General features: G+C 52.6%; 3 protein-coding genes across 6 annotated transcripts; 1 reads left to right on the forward strand and 2 right to left on the reverse strand.

Moving 5' to 3' along the window:
* The first annotated feature begins 165 nt into the window (after window positions 1-165).
* SLC50A1 (solute carrier family 50 member 1) lies at window positions 166-2,833 on the forward strand. 4 transcript variants are annotated; one of them, XM_054712008.1, is made up of 6 exons: window positions 166-248; window positions 932-1,009; window positions 1,114-1,237; window positions 1,814-1,975; window positions 2,251-2,370; window positions 2,455-2,833. In XM_054712008.1, the coding sequence occupies exons 2-6, from the start codon at window positions 948-950 to the stop codon at window positions 2,554-2,556; spliced, it is 570 nt and encodes a 189-aa protein (XP_054567983.1). In that variant the 5' UTR covers window positions 166-248; window positions 932-947; the 3' UTR covers window positions 2,557-2,833. The 4 variants fall into 4 exon arrangements, with proteins under 4 accessions (XP_054567983.1, XP_008153941.1, XP_027987252.1 ...); XM_008155719.3 differs by lacking the exon at window positions 166-248 and adding an exon at window positions 499-657; XM_028131451.2 differs by lacking the exon at window positions 166-248 and adding an exon at window positions 578-638.
* Window positions 2,834-3,274: 441 nt separating this feature from the next.
* Window positions 3,275-3,864, reverse strand: DPM3 (dolichyl-phosphate mannosyltransferase subunit 3, regulatory). Its single transcript, XM_008155717.3, has 2 exons — window positions 3,784-3,864; window positions 3,275-3,630 (listed from the first exon to the last, which is right to left on the reverse strand). The coding sequence occupies exon 2, from the start codon at window positions 3,623-3,625 to the stop codon at window positions 3,353-3,355; it is 273 nt and encodes a 90-aa protein (XP_008153939.1). The 5' UTR covers window positions 3,626-3,630; window positions 3,784-3,864; the 3' UTR covers window positions 3,275-3,352.
* Window positions 3,865-15,169: 11,305 nt separating this feature from the next.
* KRTCAP2 (keratinocyte associated protein 2) lies at window positions 15,170-18,776 on the reverse strand. The gene is made up of 5 exons (XM_008155716.3): window positions 18,668-18,776; window positions 18,184-18,338; window positions 17,995-18,058; window positions 15,555-15,621; window positions 15,170-15,321 (listed from the first exon to the last, which is right to left on the reverse strand). The coding sequence occupies exons 1-5, from the start codon at window positions 18,747-18,749 to the stop codon at window positions 15,201-15,203; spliced, it is 489 nt and encodes a 162-aa protein (XP_008153938.2). The 5' UTR covers window positions 18,750-18,776; the 3' UTR covers window positions 15,170-15,200.
* Window positions 18,777-19,170: the final 394 nt, after the last annotated feature.

A 19,170-nucleotide genomic window follows, 5' to 3' on the forward strand; every position in this document is an offset into this window, starting at 1 on the left:
CACCGACCGAGATTTGTGGGAACCTGGGAGGGAGCGTTCCCAGCAGCAAGTCAGGGTTGGACTAGGGGGGTCAACATATGGGTCCTAGGGGACCGGCCAGGTCGGTGGTGTGGCCGACGGGAGAGGGCACCCGACAGGACCCGTGATTCCTGGCAACCCCTGATGTTTAGGGCAGAGACGGGGAAGGCTCCAGCCAACGGGAAGCCGCCCGAACCCTGGGCCGCGGAGGTTCCGATCCGGAGCTCTGGGTGGGAAGCGCGCTGAAGTCCGGTTGGGTCCAGCCAGCTTTGGTTGTGCGGTTACCACGCGGGCCCGGGTGACCGAGGGGTGCGCGGAGGGTGGGCAGCGCCGGGGGCCGGGGACGCGGGCCGACCGAGACCGGGAGGGCGGACGTCAGGACCGGGAACCTCGCGAGCGGGCGACCGGCCAGGGGGCGGGGCCTGAGTTCCCGCCCTCCGTCCGAGGCCGGGTTCCGGTTCAGTTTCCGGGGGACGGGGAGGGGCGGAGCCCCGCGTCCACGCCCGGCGCCCGGTGCCCAGAGGCCTGCCCTCCGCGCGCGCCGCAGCCGACTCCGGGAGGGATGGAGGCGGGCGCCGCGGACACGCTCCTCTCCGGGGTCTGCGTGGTCTTCACCCTCGGCATGTTCTCCACCGGCCTGTGAGCGCGGCGGGGCGGGCGAGGGCAGGACCAGGAAGCCAGGAAAGGAGCGAGAGGGGACGGAGACGTGGCTGCAGCCCCGCGCTGCGTCCGGAACCTGGGGTCAAAGTGGAAACGGGTCGAGGGGACCGGGGTACCAGGGCGAGGCAGGTCGTTTGACTCGAAGGCCAGGGAGCTGAGGGCGGAAGCGGGGGTCTGCCGCTGTCCGGGGAGGATGGCAGGCTTTGGGGATCTCCCTCCCCCTCTCACCCCTGCCTTCGGGGCGCTATTACAGCTCGGACCTCAGGCACATGTGGATGACCCGGAGAGTGGACAATGTCCAGTTCCTGCCCTTTCTCACCACGGATGTCAAGTGAGAGGGGTGACGGCTGCGGCGGGAAAGACTGGGGGGGGGGGGGACCCTTAAGAGGCCCACATTCAACCCCTCGGCGAATGTCCCTCCCCTCCATCCTGCAGCAACCTGAGCTGGCTGAGCTATGGCACCTTGAAGGGAGATGGGACCCTAATCGTCGTCAACGCGGTGGGCGCTGTGCTGCAGACCCTGTACATCCTGGTGTACCTGCACTACTGCCCTCGGAAGGTAGAGGCCTCCCTGCACCCACCTCCCTGCTGCCCGCCTCGCTGGCAGGACAGACGGTGCTTCCTGGAAGACTGGACAAGCTGGCAGTGCCACCTTTTCCTAGAAGGCCCCTCCAGCTTGCAGCCCTCCTTCCTCCACGGAGCCAGCCTCCCGAGCCTCACACATCGCCCCTCATGCTGGAAGGCTGGTAGCTCTGCCCGCCCCGATGGTGCCTTGCGGCTCCACAAACTGAGGGAAAGGGCTTTTGTCTCCCATAGTTCCTTCAGAACCAGGGCCAGTGGCTGAGAATGAGATGATTAGCTGTTGCCCCATTCAGTCACACAAGCATTTATTCAGCTCCTCTTGTGCATACCAAACTCACACAAAAAGATCTTTCCCTCCCCTAGCAATCGGCAATGTTGTGGGTGGCTCAGGTCACTGGTGGGAAAAAGGCTGTGACCAGTGCAATCCCGGAGGCCCAGACAAAGGCTGGCTCCCCCGCGGGAGCATGGGAAAGGCAGGAGGGATTAATTCTGGTGGGGGGAGTCAGCGAGGCCCCTGGCACATCCAGGAGCCAGGCTGTTCTCTCCCCTGCAGGGGGCCGAGCTCCTGCAGACTGCAGCCCTGCTGGGGGTCCTTCTCTTGGGTTTTGGCTACTTTTGGCTCCTGGTGCCCAACATGGAGGCCAGGCTTCAGCAGCTGGGCCTCTTCTGCAGTGTCTTCACCATCAGTATGTACCTCTCACCACTGACTGACTTGGTGAGTGGGAGTGGGAGTGTCCCGGGAGGTGGGGGGAGATAAGAAGGGTCAGGCTCCCATAGCCAGAGACTGTAGCTTACCCTCCAGAGGAAAGGAAGATTCCAGGCCTGGAAGGAGACAGGGCCATAGAGGTGGGTGAGGGGGAGGCAGGAGGGGAAGGTTGGGCAGCGGGAGGCCGGGGAGGATATTTGCCCTATTCTCTGAGGAAATTATTAGGCAAGGTGGGAGCCTTCCTGTGTATCTGGACAAGGAGCGTCTTTCCTCCTTTCCCACAGGCCAGAGTGATTCAGACCAAATCAACCCAACGTCTCTCCTTCTCACTGACCATTGCCACCCTCCTCACCTCCGCCTCCTGGACTCTCTATGGGTTCCGACTCAGAGACCCCTACATCATGGTAAGCAGCAGCGCAGGGAGTGGGTGCTGGGTGTGCACGGCGGAAAACCACCTCCTCTCCTCACCGCGGCCCTGGTGATTTCAGGTGCCCAACATTCCGGGAATCCTCACTAGCTTCATTCGCCTCTGGCTTTTCTGGAAGTACCCTCAGGAGCAAGACAGGAACTACCAACTCCTACAAACCTGAGGCAGTTCACCTGACCACCTTCATGCCAACCTGTGACCAAAGAGGTTCAGACCAACCTGTTTCAACTGTTCCTGCTGTAACTGCACGGGTGCCAGGGGTTATGGGAAAAAGAGACAACTTTGAGAATCTGGGGACCAAAGAAAGAGCTTTACTTAGAAGAGTGGGGTGGGACCTGGGAGATGAAGCACTTATTTTTTAGAGATTATATTTTTTAATTTGGGGGTTGTGGTGAAATCTTTAGAGTGTGCCTTAAAATAAACTGTTCCCTATCCCTGCCCATCAAGGCTCATTCTCTATGCAGTGATTCTCAGCCTGCCGGGTTTGGTGAAGGGTAGAGGTGTACTGTCTGAGTGATGCTTGGGCTGGTAGGCTTAGCTCAGAAAAGGTATCTAAAAGAACCAGAGCATGTGTGAGGGAAAATAATAATAAATAAAAGAACCAGAGCAACCTAGAAAAGACCTAGGAAGGCCTTAAAAAGGACAGAGCTTGGATGTTATGAAGAAGAATGTAAGGTAGACTTCAAGAAGTACTTCCTGACAGAGTTAAAAAGACCAGAAAAGTAAAACATTTCCATCCTGAGAGATCTTGAGAAGGGGTCTTTGCTTCCTGTGGAGCAAAAGGGAGGAACACCAGCAGATGCAAAGGTAAAAGCTTGGATGACCTCACTTATGGTGGCTTGTCTGCCTCTCACTTGGTACACAATTCCCATTCTCCATGCTACACAGAAAGTAAACGTGCTCTTTAATGGGGGATGGGAGGGAGGGGCTGCCGGGTTGTAAAAGGGGTTCGAGGAGTGTCAGAAGCGCATCCCCCTGCGGGACAGGTCGGCTCTGGCCTCCTGGATCTGGCTCTGCAGCTCGCGGGCGGCGTCCTCGCAGTCGTGAAAAGTGGCCACGCGATAACCCACAGTGGCCAGGGCAAAGCAGCCGGCGGACACCAGCAAGTAGGCGGGCAGTGGCCACAGAACCTCCCGGCAGGAAGAAGGCAGATCCAGGGCCCCCAGGGTCAGGGCCGCCCAGGCGGAGCCCAGGAGCGCCAGTGCCCAGAGCCACTGTGCTAACTTCGTCATGGTCGCTGCAGGAAGAGCAAGCAGAGCTCGACAGCTTTCCACCTCGCGACCCCCGCTCCATCTGAGTCCCATCTGTCCTTCTCCCTCAGCAGGCCCCTCCATCTCACCTCCCTCTCACCCTCCTCGCCCTTTCCATTCAGCCCGCACCCCACACGTACCTCTCGGCCGGCTCTTCCCAGTTCCATGCGGGTCTGACGTCAGCGTACGGAACCCACCCCGCGCTCGCGCTCCGCCTTTTGCGCTGCCTTCTGGGAGTTGTAGTCCTCGTGGCGGCGCCTGGAAGGCTTATGGCCAATGTCTTTCCCTCCTCTGAGTTAAAGCTGGCTGCTCCCGAAACTGTGACTTGGGTCCCCAGGGCTTCGATGCTGCTTCTCTCCCTCAGGGCCCCGCTCCAAGCTGGCGTGGGCCTTGCAGAAAGCCTGAGGCCATTGTACGCCTGAAATCTGTATAATTTTATTAACCAGTGTCACCCCAATAAATTCAATAAAAAGGAAAAAAGAAAGAAAAAAACGCCTGAGGCCACCCTTAAACCTTGCAATATCATTCTTAAACTTCACCTATACATACAAATTCCATTCTTTCATTCATTTATCCATTCATTCGAACGTTTCTTGAGCGCCATGATAAACTTTGGAGAAATAGAGAAATCAGGACATACGGCCCCTCCTGGGGTGGAAGGGGCGGGCAAGGAGAGTCAGGCAAAATGGATGCATTGACAAGTAATCATGATGCTTTGAGATAGGTGTTAGAACAAAGGTTGTCTTTTTTTTTTTTTTTTTTGAGAGAGATATTTTTTTCATTCCACTTATTTATGCATTCACTGGTTGCTTCCTGTATGTGCCCTGACCAGAGATGAACCCACAACCTTGGCATATGGGGATCATGCTCTAACCAACTGAGATACCAGGCCAGGGCAGGGTTGTCATATTTTAAAAAAGAAACGCAGGGGAGAAACCAGTATAGCTCGGAGCCAGGGAAGAAGTGTCCGGGAAGGTGTCTTTAAGGGAAAAAAGAGAGGGACAGAGGAATTATGAGAGAAGGTGTATACATCTTTCAGAGAGTATGGGGGATGAATTCCTAATAGGTATATTGAAACCCAAGTAAAAGAAAAGGTCAGGCAGTTATCAACTTTAGGGAAAATAAAGAGCTATAAAAGGAAGGAAAGAGAATTGATACAAGGCCTGCTTGATAAAAAGCAGTAGGAACAGAACTGTGTGTTGGACAGAGTTAGGTTTATTGCTGCTGCAAGAAAGAACACACATCAGAAGAACTATGTGGACCGATTCATCAAAGGAAAAAACAGGGTCATTACACAGGACATGGCAAAGGTGGAGCTTAAGTAATATTTAAGTAAGGCAGTGTTTTGATAGGTTCAAGGTAAGCACAGATATAACTGAGGGAATCAACAGCAAGCCTGGGCTGAGGGTCCACTTGGAAACTACAAAATTAAGACAGTTAATATTAGACCATTATGTAATAGATAACTGCATAATTAAGATACATCTACTGTTGTGTCTAAAACCCCATTACCTGAAGCTTTGCATCTAGGTTGGAATTCAAGGCTGCTTCTTTTTTTTCTTCTTTTTTATTGTCTAAAGTTTTACGTAAGTCTCCTTTTTCCCAATTGACCCCCCACCCAGCCATTCCCACCCCGGGCAAGCCCCCACCGCCCCAGTGTCTGTGTCCATTGGTTATGCCAGTGGTCGGCAAACTCATTAGTCAACAGAGCTAAATATCAACAGTACAATGATTGAAATTTCTTTTGAGAGCCAATTTTTTAAAATATATTTTATTGATTTTTTACAGAGAGGAAGAGAGAGGGATAGAGAGTTAGAAACATCAATGAGAGAGAAACATCGATCAGCTGCCTCTTGCACACCCCCTACTGGGGATGTGCCCACAACCAAGGTACATGCCCTTGACCGGAATCGAACCTGGGACCCTTGAGTCCACAGGCCGACGCTCTATCCACTGAGCCAAACCGGTTTCGGCAAGAGAGCAAAATTTTTTAAACTTAAACTTCTTCTAACGCCACTTCTTCAAAATAGACTCACCCAGGCCGTGGTATTTTGTGGAAGAGCCACACTCAAGGGGCCAGAGAGCCGCATGTGGCTCTCGAGCCGCAGTTTGCCGACCAATGGCTAATATGCATGCATACAAGTCCTTTAGTTGCTCTCTAAACCCCCCTCTCTCCTGCCATTTGTCTCTGGATCTATTCCTGTTCATCAAATTATGTTGATCATTATATCCCACATATGAGTGAGATCATGTGATATTTATCTTTCTCTGACTGGTTTATTTCACTTAGTATAATGCTCTCCAGTTCCATCCATGCTGTTGCAAATGGTAAAAGTTCCTTCTTTTTTATAGTGGCGTAGTATATATCAACGTATTCCACATGGCTCAGACCTCCAGGCAAAAGTGGGATGCTCCATTCTCACTGATTGAAGTGGCAAAGCTTGTGACTATGATTTTAGAGAAGGAAGTTTCTCAGCCCCTTGTCCTTCATATCAATGAATAAAAGCAGGTTTAGTACAAACACTACATTTGTGCAGAATATCTTCACAGCACAATACTGTAAACACTGAATGAGGACTGATTTAACTAAATGTTGGAATATATTTTAATTGAGAGGGTGGGAATAGGGAACATATTAGGAGAGTCAGGAATAGAGAGAACTGTATGCTCATCTTTCAGCACAGACAGTATATTGATTATATCTAAAATATAAAAAAGAGCTGAAACCGGTTTGGCTCAGTGGATAGAGCATCGGCCTGCGGACTGAAAGGGTCCCAGGTTCGATTCCGGTCAAGGGCATGTACCTTGGTTGCGGGCACATCCCCAGTGGGGAGTGTGCAGGAGGCAGCTGATCGATGTTTCTCTCTCATTGATGTTTCTAACTCTCTATCCCTCTCCCTTCCTCTCTGTAAAAAACCAATAAAATATAACAAAAAATAAAAATAATAAAATATAAAAAGGAAATAATAATATGAGCATGTTATTTAGAAATATAGAGGCAAGTGCCACGTGAAGCAGCCAGTGGACTTGAGAGTGGTTATGGAGGAGTGTGGACAGGGGTGGGAGAGTGGAGCAGGGAAGTTATTTTTCATTCAATGCCTTGTAGAACTTGGTGGCTTCTTAAACTCTGCACATTTTCTTTGTTCAGGAAGCATTAAGACAGAATAAGAACATGTTTTGTTTTTTTTTTTTTTGTTTGTTTGTTTTAATATATTTTATTGATTTTTTTTTTTTTTTTTAAATATTTTTATTGATTTTTTACAGAGAGGAAGGGAGAGGGATAGAGAGCTAGAAACATCGATGAGAGAGAATCATCGACCAGCTGCCTCCTGCACACCCCCTACCAGGGATGTGCCCGCAGCCAATGTACATGCCCTTGACCGGAATCGAACCTGGGACCCTTCAGTCCGCAGACCGACGCTCTATCCATTGAGCCAAACCGGTTTTGGCACGGTGTGGAGTATTGATTTTTTACAGAGAGGAAGAGAGAGGGATAGAGAGTTAGAAACATCGATGAGAGAGAAACATCGATCAGCTGCCTCTTGCACACCCCATACTGGGGATGTGCCCGCAACCAAGGTACATGCCCTTGACCGGAATCGAACCTAGGACCCTTGAGTCCGCAGGCCGACGCTCTATCCACTGAGCCAAACCGGTTTTGGCAAGAACATGTTTTTAAACCTGCTGTATGAATTTCAAAGTCCCACCCCACCCCCAGCCCCTTCCCCATCCCTGCCTCCCCACCCCAAATCCTACTCCTTCCTCACTCAAGACCTCCCTGATCACAATGACCTTCAGCGCAGGTCAAGGGCTAGGCATCAACGTTGCAGATGCAGAAATTCTATTCTGTTCACCCACAGTAGACCTGGCGGAGCATGTTTGCCACTCCCCATAAAGTTTTGGGGGGAAACACAATGAGAAGGGGCTACAACACCTAAAGACAGATAATAAACTACAACGTTGCAATAATAATCAGCAGAAGGAAAAGCATTCATTGAGGGGTCATGCTTAATGTTCACAACATGCTGCCGTAGATGCTTTCACATCCCCATTCGGAGTGAGGAAGCAGAACAGGGAGACAGTACAGGGTAAGTACCTGCCTGCGGTTATGCACACCGTCAGCAGCAGGGCGTTCCATCAGCTCAAAGCTCTGCGCTTAGTAATTTCACCTCCGGGGTTAGCCCGGGAACAGGCAGATAGGGATCACAGCAGCGGCTGATGTGCACTGATGGCCGCTCCGGGCCAGGCACTGTAATGAGCACTTTGTGTGCATTATCTCCTCCCACCTCCACAGCCACGGCATGAAGTAGGTGTTCGTATCACCTACATCCACAAGTGAGGGAACTGAGGCACTCCCCAAACAATCCGACTTCAGAGCCTGCAAAGTTTGCCGCCACAATATAGTCCCTCCCTCCCAAGACCAATGGAACAGAATAAAAAGTGAAAAAATAGATCAAACATACGCCAGTTTATCAGATGATAGATATGGCATCGCATGTAAGTGAGGAAAGAGGAATTGCTTAAAAACCATTTGCAACTAGCTTACCATTTGAAAAAGCAAATTAAGTTAGAACTCAACCTCACACCTTATACCAAAATTAATTCCCAGTGCGTTAAAAAAAATTAATGTGAAAATTGAAACCCTGTATCTGCCACAAGAAAATGTGGAGACACATTTCTCTAATGTTTAGCTCCAGCATCTGTCTTGTGGGGTGGTCACCATCTTTCTCCTCTGAGCACCCATTACCTCTCTTATAGATGTTGAGCTATAGGGTGTGTGTGTGTGTGTGTGTGTGTGTGTGTGTGTGTGTTGAAGTATATATTTTTATTGATTTCAGAGAGGAAAGGAGAGGGATAGAGAGACAGAGAGAGAATCATGGATCAGCTGCCTTTTGCACACCCCACACTGGGGATCAAGCCCACAACCCGGGCATGTGCCCTGACTGGGAATCAAACTGTGACCTCCTGGTTCATATGTCGACGCTCAACCACTGAGCCAGGTCAGCCGGGCAAGTTGTAGGTTTTTTGTTTCCCTGCTCGGTCTACCCAAGACCATTTATCTCCAGGAACAAGCACAGTGCGGGGAACCCAGCAAGCCTGCTGTAAATGTACGACGAGGGACAGAGGGAAGGACAGGTCAGCATTTGATGGTCTCCAGGGAAACTGACCCAGCTTTCCTGGTCCCAGGAAATGTATCTACTCCAGAAACTACCATCTGCCAGACACTTGGATAGCACTGCACAAAAGCCAGCAGATCCTGATGGCCTAACTCCCTGTCGGTCTTTTTGCAGACTATCACCCTTCTGCTGCCACAGCGGACACAATACGTGTGGTAGTTATAGCAGGAGAGGTGGTACAGCTTGGGGGTTAAAATTGGGGGCTTTTAGAGCCCAGCTGTCCAGAGCTTGGGTCCGGGCTCTTTCCTTTACTTAGCTATGTGATCTTGGGCAAGTCACTTAACTTCTCTAAGCCTCAGTTTTCTCAGCTGTACAATGGAATAATTAATTGATCCTCCCTCATGGGGTTGCTCTAAGATGAAAGGAGATCATGGAGGGCGGGTACCGACACCAACTTGTGGCATTTGGAAAGCACATAGTGGGTGTTAGTTACTTCTTGTGGTTGTGGATAGCTGTCAGTAGTTACAGGTCAGGGCTGAGGACCCACCTTAGCCCCCGGCCTCCCTCCCATCATTCCCAAACCATCTTCTGAGCTAAGTTACTTCTGCAGACGGATAAGCTATTTGTTGGGCTTTTCTGTTCTTGCAAGCTTTGGTTTCAGAGGGAGGCAACTTCCATTCTAAAGTGCATGGAAGATGGGGAACGTGCAAAATGACACACGAAACAGAGGACAGGGCTGCCTGGAGGGAAGGCTTCACAGGGGCCCTGACACCGGAGTTGTACGGGAAGATGAGTAAGAGTTGTTCAGGTGGGGGCATGAGGCATGTGACGCCAAGAGGAAGTCTGAACAAAGGTACAGAGGCTGGGAATCCATGGCGAATAATCCTCTGTGGCTGTTTCTGGGACGAAGGCAACTTCCTGGGGGAGTGGCAGGAGGAGAGGCTGGAAAAGCTGGCCAGGCTATGAAAGACCCCTTAAAAGTATTTGTGTGGGCCCAACCAGTGTGGCTCAGTGGTTGAGCATCGACCTCTGAACCCAGAGGTCACGGTTCAATTCCCGGTCAGAAAACATGGCTGGGTTATGGGCTCAATCCCCAGTGCGGGGCATGCAGGAGGCAGCCTACCAGTGATTCTCTCTCGTCGTGGATGTTTCTCTCTCTCTCCCTGTCCATTCCTTTCTAAAATCAATAAAACTATTTTTTAATTTTTTTTAAAAAGCATTGTGTTGGGGGGTAGGTTGGTCCCTCGGGTCAGCGGCTCACACCTTAGAGGAGTGGGTGACCCACATGTGCCTGTGTGTACCAATGTCAGGCAGTAGAGCTTTCTGTGTGCCCACAGGTGCCAAGGTGATTACGGGTTCTTGGCCAAGCTTCCCAGGGATCAGATTGTGTTGACTCCATCCCTGGCCTTAGGGCACCCACAGTTCCACTGGGGAGACAAGAAGAACACACACATGATCAACAAGAACACGTACAAAATTACACAGGCTTTCGGAGGAAGCAGGAGGTCAGAGGTCCTGCTGCTGATTGGAGAAGCTGCTGGGTGAGTCAGGGTTCCTAGGCAAGGTGAGCTAGAGGCCTCTGGGACAAGAAGATGGCCTGAGGCCGTGGTCGGCAAACTCATTAGTCAACAGAGCCAAATATCAACAGGACAACGATTGAAATTTCTTTTGAGAGCCAAATTTTTTAAACTTAAACTTCTTCTAACGCCACTTCTTCAAAACAGACTCGCCCAGGCCGTGGTATTTTGTGGAAGAGCCACACTCGAGGGGCCAAAGAGCCGCATGAAGCTCGTGAGCCAGTTTGCCGACCACAGGCCTAAGGGAAGAAGAATGAGGAACAGCCAGCAGCTGAGAGGAACATTTGGATGATTCTGGCGAGTGAGCAATTTGGAACTGAGGCAGGAGGGAAGTAGGCAGGAGGGAACTGAGGCAGGAGGGAAGTAGGCAGGAGGGAAGTGGTTTCAGCAAAGAGCCCAGAGTGTGACACTGGTGTGTGGCTAATGGGGTTCCTGTTGCTTCTTTTACCAAATACGTACTGAGCACCCACCAGACATCCAGCAGCGTTCTAGTGAACAACGCGGACCAATCCCTGCTTTCAGTGAAGCGGTGGGAGACAGGCAAGAAACGATCCAACAGCCCAGCCCGCAGGCCAGCGAGACTCAGTTGTTGGGCTTCGACCTATGAACCAGGAGGTCATGGTTTGATTTCCGGTCAGAGCACAGGCCTGGAGTGCGTGCTTGATCCCCAGGAGGCAGCCGATCCATGATTCTCTCTCATCATTGATGTTTCTTTTTTTTTTTTTTAAAATATATTTTATTGATTTTTTTACAGAGAGGAAGAGAGAGGGATAGAGTTAGAAACATCGATCAGCTGCCTCCTGCACATCCCCCACTGGGGATGTGCCCGCAACCAAGGTACATGCCCTTGACCGGAATCGAACCTGGGACCCTTGAGTCCGCAGGCTGACGCTCTATCCACTGAGCCAAACCGGTTTCGGCTCATCATTGATGTTTCTATCTCTCTCTCCCTCTCTCTTCCTCTGTGAAATCAATAAATTATATATTTTTAAAAGAAAAAGAAACAATCAAGTAAATAGTTAATATAAAAAGAAATGAGAAGTATTATGAAGAAAAATATAGCCAGGCAAAAGATTTAATAGGATGACATAGTACGCTATATAACATACTCTACAGGGAGTATATAACATAGCACAGAGTATATAACATAGCACAGAGTATATAACATAGCACAGTCCCGAAGGCCCCACTGAGAAGGAGACATTTGCAGGAAAATCTGAATGAAGTGAAGGGGGGAGAAGTGGTGCAGTTCAAGTCCAAAGGCTTCCTGCTGCTGAATTTCCTCTTGCTCTGGGGTCAGTCTTTTGTTCAATGTAGGCCTTCAATGGATTCAATAAGGCCCAGTCGCGTGGTGGAGGGCAATTTGTTTTGCTCACTAAAAACGTCCTCACAGAAACAGCCAGAATAATATTTGACCAAATATCTGGGCACCATGGCCCAGCCAGGTTGAGACATAAAATTAACCATCACATGGAGTATGAAGAGCAATAAGATCGATGTGAGTGTTGGAACTGAGAATATCGGTGAAGCACTAAGTGCACTGACTGACAAGTGGTAAATGCTCAGTTAAAGGTGTCGTTGTTGTCATCACACAGGGACACATAACGTTTGTCGCCCTGGCTGGTGTGGCTCAGTTGGTTGAGCACTGTCCCATGCACCAAGAGGCTGCAGGTTCAGTCCCCCGTCAGGTCACATACAAGAAACAACCAATGAATGCATAAATAAGGGGAACAGCGAATTGATGTTTCTCTCTCTCGCTCAAAAAATCAATCAATAAAAAATATAAAAATAAAATAACGTGTATCTGGAGCCTCAGTAGTTGAGGGGAGCTGGACCTCTCTGGGTCTTTGGGGGCCTGTATCAGGGAGCAGTTGCTGAGAACTGTGGGCCCAGGTAGGAGAGTTAGAAGGAAGGGTGCCAGCCTCCCCCTTCGCCCACATCCCAGGCAGGGACTCTCCCCCCACCCCGCACAGGGGAAGCTCTCCATTGGGCCACAGGGCAGGCCTGCAGCAGGGGATGGGGTGCCTAATTCCAGGGCCAACGAGGGGCTCTCTCCCTGCCTCTGCAGGAACTCAGCCGAACAGCATTGCAGGGCAGCCTCTGTTTGGCCACTTGCTGTCTGCTGTCAGCTGTCCGGTGGTATTTGGGACCTTGGCGCTGCCCCCTGAGGAACTTCCAGGCTGCCGGGAGGGGGGCAAAGAAATGTATCTGAAGTGGAGCAATTAAAGTGCCACCAACCTCCTGCATAATGGTTTGTTTGTTTAGGAGGCAGCTCTGTGGGTGACCCTAAGTCAAGACGGATTGTGCACAGGGCGGGCCAGCCTGGAGTTCCCCGGGGGCAGGGCCTCCCGGTTCCCACAGTGCCCAGGGCCTGCTGGGCTCACAATGAACCTCAGTGCTCCTTTTGACGGAACCTTCCCCCTTTGTATCTGTCTCTGCGTCTCTCAGCATCTCTGTCTCTAATAGTCTCTGGCTCGCTTGTTTCCCGACATCCTTCCCAATCTCCCGGGAGCAGAGCTGGGGGGACGGGAGGAGGGCAGTGGGAACGAGACTGCGTCCTGTTCTCACCAAGGACAATAAGGGCCGGAAAGGGCTGGCCTGAGTCTTAGCGCCACTGCTCTGCCCTGACCCTCTGGCGTGCCCTCCATGCCAGGGGTTCCCTCGTGCCAGTGCCAGTCCAAGGGGAGCCAGCCCCTGTGGGGTGGGAGCCTTCTTGCCCTGTCTCGCATCCACACTGCCTTCTTCGTGGTGGTATCGCCTCCGGTCGCAAGGAGCGCCCTATTGGGCCGGTCTCCCCTTCACACCCCTCCCCCTGTATATTTACTCCTGTTTCCGGGACCAGGCGCGGGTGTCGGGGCCACATGTGAGGGAGCAGGAGGCAGGAGGAAACATCTGGCTTCCCTCTGCCCTCCAGGGGCGGGACCACCGCCCCTCTCCCTCCCAGGCCTGCAGCCTCAGCGGGGAGCAGAGGCCCGGGAGTCCAGGGGCCAGAGGTTAGCACCTTTGCCCTTCTCACCTGCAGGTCTCCTGAAGCCGGAGGCCTCCCGCCCCCTTACTTAATGATGGTGATGGGTGGCTAGCATACCCTTGCCAGGGTTAATTGGCAGGTCAGGTACAGGCAGCCTGCAACTAGGACACCCGGAGATAGCTGGGTGGAGGGCTGAGGTTGGCGCCAACCTGCCTTGTAAATGCATTCCCCGAGGAAGGGGTTATTATTTCTGGGCCACCTGCTGTCCCTGGGGCCTACGCAGTGGGTGCCCTGGCACCTGCTCTCCAGCCCCTCCCCTCCTCCCCTAGCCTGGCCCCTCCCAAGCTCTCATCTTGGGAGGCAAGGTGCCCTCAGGCGGCCGGATACTCCCAGCTGTGTCTACGCTCACCTGGCCTGGGACCTGGCCCTCTGCCCACTGCCCCCACCCCAGGGCAGGACAAAATCAGTGTTTGACAGAGTGAGACCCAGATGCAACCCAGCCACCTCGTAGGTGCAGGGACCACACTGCAACCCCCAACCATCTCCAGGTAAGCTGCAGCCTAGAGACGCCATTCCCTCAGGGAGGCTCTCGGAGGTTCTCATCTCCATTGAAGTCTCCGCCTTGGCTTCCAGCCTTGGGAGCAAGGACTCCATCCAGGCTCCAGCCCTCCTAAGTGAGCTAGCCTTCTGGGTCCTCCACGGGAGGCCCAGCAGCAACCCTCCCAGCCCTCAGGGTGGGCTCGCAAGGGGGTTGTTGCTAGTCTCCTGGAGACGTGAGCTCATGGCGCCCTCTGCAGGCATTCTGGGTGAACTGCATAGCACTCCCTCAGCCGAGGGACTGGAGAAAGGGTTGGGGATTCCAGCCACAAATGGGAGTAGGTGGGTTGGGTGGGCCTCTAATTGGAGGAGGAGGGAGGGTGGGGGGGTGGCTCTAATCCCTGACCAGTTCTGACTCACTTCTTCATCTTCACTGGGTCTTCCTCCCTCATGCACATCCCGTGTACAGGGTTTTATGTTCTAGAAGGGCAGGTTCTGTCACCAACCCGCTAGGTTTTATTGCCCATTATCAGGCACCGCGGAGAACACAATACTGGCCAAGGCACTGTGTGCACCTAAAGCCCACAGCACCCGGAGGGAGCGCGCCTCCCGCCCCACGGACAGGCACTCTGGACAAGGCGTAGAACCCGAGAAGCCACACCTTTCATTTCTATCCCCGGGGCTCCGAGGTGGACGGCCTTGCCCCTATCGTTCTGCACACTCCGCTAAAAATTAGGAAGTTCCTAATCTCTTGGCTACTAAACAGAGAAGAACGAAGGCACCAGAACCACGGTTTTTTTGTTAATCCTCACCCGAGGATATTTTTCCATTGATTTTTAGAGAGTGGAAGGAAGAGGGAGAGAAAGATCCATGTGAGAGACACATCGATGGGTTGCCTCCTGCACACACCCCGCCCAGGGCCGGGGAACCTGCAACCAAGGTACGTGCCCTTGACCAGAATCGAACCCGCGACCCTGCAGTCGGCGGGCCCGTGCTCTATCCACTGAGCCAAACCGGCCAGGGCTATTCCAGTTCTGACAGGCCTCCCTGCACTGCAGCCTTTACCCCTTCTCTCAGAGGTCGAGCCTGCAGATCACTGGTGCACTTTTCCTCCACGACGAGACACAAGCATATGCCACTCCAGTGCCTGGCAAAGTACCTGGCCACTGACGGCACTCTATAAAATCTGATAAAAATGCACCTTCGTGGAAGAAAAACCTCACCATCCTTCAGGTCTGAGACAGCAGGTACCCATGTGTCCTCACGTCCTGTACGCCCACGCAGGCATTGGCAAGAGAGGGCCGCAGCTTACCACAACTCACAGAGCTACAAACAATCAACTTTATTGGGATTCAGGGTCAGTTTCTCTTTTTGCTCTTGCCAGTGACCTTGGCTGGTGTGAGGACTGGAGTTGTTGCCTGATACAGAGTGGAGGAGATCTTGTTGATGTAGTACAGACCAACCATGGAGAAGATGAAGCTACAGGGCGAAGACACAGAGGTCCCCGCATCAATGGGCCTGCTGCCAGCCTGTGCCTCCCAGGACAGAACCAGCATCAGGAAAATAACCCAGGCTCAGGTTTAAGAAAACGGGGAAGGGGAAAAAGGGAGAAGAGAGGGGGAGGGGGGAGGCGGAAGGATGGAACCATCAAAGGAGGGTCCAGGCCCAAAGGACAGGATACTGTACCCCTTACCCAGCGGTCAGGCACTTACCAGGTGGTGACACAGACTCGATGGATGAGGCCAGATGCAAAAAGAGCCAACAGGAGGCAGAAGAGAACTGGGAGGCAAGAGAGCACACGGGGGTAGAGGTCAGAACGGAAATACCAGCATTCGTATGTCTAGGGGAAGTCTGGGGACTTCCGAATCTGGGGGACCTGCGTAGAGGGATATGGCACGACCATAGCAGGAAAATCCTGAAGCCCAGGACACGGAGGCAGATGCACGCTCAGCACCTGCTCTGCCCCAGCTATCACCTAACGTCCCGACTATCCTGGCTCCCTTCCAGGGAAAAGGAACAGTGATAACAGAGTCTGAAGGTCAAGGCCTTTCAACAGAAGCCAGCCAATGGGGATCAACTCACTAAACTAGCCAGTGGTGGCCGCTGAGGGCCTCACTCCCTGGACATGGGATGGAGGGCAGTGTTTGGACACACACCCATGAGGGCAGGGAGGGTCTGAGGCTATCTAGAGAAGGACTGGAGAGAGTGTGGGGGGTGGGGCAGAAAGCAAGGGCAAACCCCACCTGCCTGGTGGGAAGGGCAGGGCAGGCAAAGAGGGGCAAGAACCCTGCCCCACAACAAGGTTTCTCTCAAGTAAATGAAGGCAATTCACATGGAAACAAAATCTAACAGGGAGAAGTCCTGGGGCTGCTGGCCGGAAGGAGCTCTCGCTTGCAACCGGGCTCGGTGGACGCAAGACCTGGAGGAGGCTTCACACAGGATAGCATTTGCTGTCAACCTTTCAAAAACACTTATAAGATGTATTACTTTTCTGACCACATTACAGTGGCTTTTAAATCTCCTGAAATAAATCTGCTTATCCCTGGCGGGGTAGCTGTTGATAAGAGCATCCTCCAGATTTGCCAAGGTTTCAGGTTTGGGCATGGTCAGGGCACATACCAGAATCAACCAGTGAATGCATAAGTAAGTGGAGCAACAAATCAATAGTTTCTCTCTCTCCTTCCCTCTCTAAAACCAATAAATAAATTTAAATTTTAAGTAAAATGAATCTGCCTTCCCATCTATGGTCTTGTTCCAACTTTGAAGGTTGTCTTGATTTCTTGGAAACCCATCAATCAAGGATTTATTCTTCTGAGCACTGGCAGGCATTGTCTGATCCATTTCCCTCGTTAAAACACTGATGGTTAGCCCGGCCAGGTGTGGCTCAGTGCTTGAGCATCCATCCGTGAACCAGGAGGTCACGGTTCCAGCACAGTGGGGGGCACGCAGCGGGCAGCCCATGGATAATTCTCTCTCATCGTTATTTCTCTCTCTCCCTTCCTCTCTCTGAAATCAATAAAAACATTTTTTTTAAGTTGAAGTTCCTTTTTTATTTTTTTAAATTAATTTCAGAGAGGAAGGGAGAGGGAGAGATAGAGACATCACTGATGAGAATCATTGATCAGCTGCTTCCTGCACGACCTGTATTGGGGATCAAGCTGGCAACCTGGGCATGTGCCCTGATGGGGTATCGAACCTCAATGCTGAGCCACACTGGCCAGGCAACTTGGAGTTCTTTTACAAAGAACTGGCACAATCTTTTCATCTTTAATGTACTTTTCGAAGAGTTCACCAAACTATGAACCTGGGGTTTTCCTTTCATCAAGTTCTCCTGCAGAAAGGTGTGAGTAGCCATATTTCTCCACCACTAGGACCGCCGGGACCACTGAGGACCAACACAACCCGTGGACAAGCAGCCGGCAGCCGGCCCCAGCGAAGGCATCAGGGAGGGGTGGTGAGAGGGGAACCCCCCTTCTCACCCCTACCCCTGCCCCACTGCCTTGGCTGCCCCAGGAAGGAGCAAGGCCCCTGTGGGCAATTTCTGAGCGTGCGGCATTCTTGGTGTGATCTGGCCTTGACACCTCATTTGCTTTATGAACTTAATTCTCCATAAAAAACTAAATCACATCAAATCTCCACTTCATGAGCAGTAACAAGGATCATTTCAAACAGGGAACCATCTGAAAGTTATTCCAATTTGGTCAGGATTCCTGCTCACATAGAAACTTGGTGTGTGTAATACTTAGGCTCTTCACAATCATCTCAAATGGAATTCACGAACATTGGGTCCATTTCACATCAGAGCCTCTCAATGAACTCGGTCTTTCCCGCTGCTGCTTGTGGTGGGAACAAGGAACGCCCCCTCCCTCCCCGCCGTGGATGGATGCAAAACGGGCGCAAACTTGCCTGTTCCCCTCAAACATTCCCTGGGAACTGGCCAGAAGGCAACTGAGTTTCTCGCTTTCAGAGGCCTTCTATTCCAGCTCCAATCCCAGGAGCTCAAGTGCTGGATCCAAAGGTGTGATCTGTCTCCACACAGCCTTATTCACCTACTTCCTTCTCCTAAACAACCATTACCTTCTAAGCACCTGGAAATTCGGGGGTGGGGGTTGAAGAGAGGGTTCCAGTTCTCAAGCCCCAATTTTTACTTACTCTCAGGGAAGATCTTTGCCTGGAATCCTTTGCCAAAGACAAGATTCTCCAGATTATTAAAGGCCTGGGTTGAGGGAATTAAGGAGCAGGGCAGAGCCGTGTGAGAAATGGGGGTGGCACAAGCCTGCGTGGCCCGCCCCCCTTCCTCCCCTCACACCCCGCGCCCCCCGCTCCACCGCGGGAGGATACAGTGAGAGAGAAGACGAAAAGGCCGGAGCCAAGCAGGCCCCCCTGGATGGTGAGCCACTCGGTGGAGGCCAGCTGGCGGCTGTACATCTGCATCCCAGCGAAGAGCAGCAGGGACAGGAGGGAGGACAGCGCCAGCGACGTGCCGGTCCCCACCACTGCGGGGCGGGAGAGAAGAGACGCGGAGTCCGGCCCGGCCCTCCCTCCAGGAGCCGCAGGCCCACGTGGCAGGTCCCGGAGTTCGGGGGCCCGACCACTTGCACGCCCTCCCCGGCTTGCAGCCATGCTCCCCAACGCCCCCTCACTGCACCACGACCCCCAGGAATATCTCAGCCCCGGGCGCCCGGCACCCTCCGGTCCCGTGCAAACTGGCCCGCCCCCTGGAACACGGGACACGTCAGCTCTGCGGGGAGAGGGCCAGGAGAGCTGGTCCACCCCAACTCCGACCCCAACTAGCTTGTCCGGGGTACCCCGCCGCCCCAATTACCCATCACGCCCTCCGGTGGGTCCAATAGATGCCTCTGGCCAAAAAAGACGGGAGAGGAACGGGCGCTGCTGCCTGTGCGCATGCGTCAGCCCCCAGCGCGAACTAGCTTTCCCCAAGTCTTCCTCTTGGTCGCTCTCGGCGCCGTACGTGGCGCCCTCTCGCGGCAGGGAGGACATATTGCGTCAAAGAGCATCTGGCCACCGCCCTAGTCCCCCGCCCTCGCCCGCAACCCGGGCAACTGCTGCCTCGAACGCCAGCTGCACTGAACTCTCTAAGTCACCGTGACTACGGCCCAGACCCTGCCCACCTCTGTCTTCTTTGCCGTGTATGTCACCTCTAATGCCTGTCCCTCCAACCCCCCTCCTCCATGATCATTGGCCTCGACATCTCGGTAGACTCTTCTTAAAAAATTTATTGGGGTCACATGGGTTAATATGACCATACGGGTTTCAAGTGTACATTTCTTTTTCTTTTCTCATTTTAAAAAAAACAACACATGTTTT

Source organism: Eptesicus fuscus, chromosome 22 (genome assembly GCF_027574615.1).
Source record: "Eptesicus fuscus isolate TK198812 chromosome 22, DD_ASM_mEF_20220401, whole genome shotgun sequence".
NCBI classification, from domain to species: domain Eukaryota; kingdom Metazoa; phylum Chordata; class Mammalia; order Chiroptera; family Vespertilionidae; genus Eptesicus; species Eptesicus fuscus.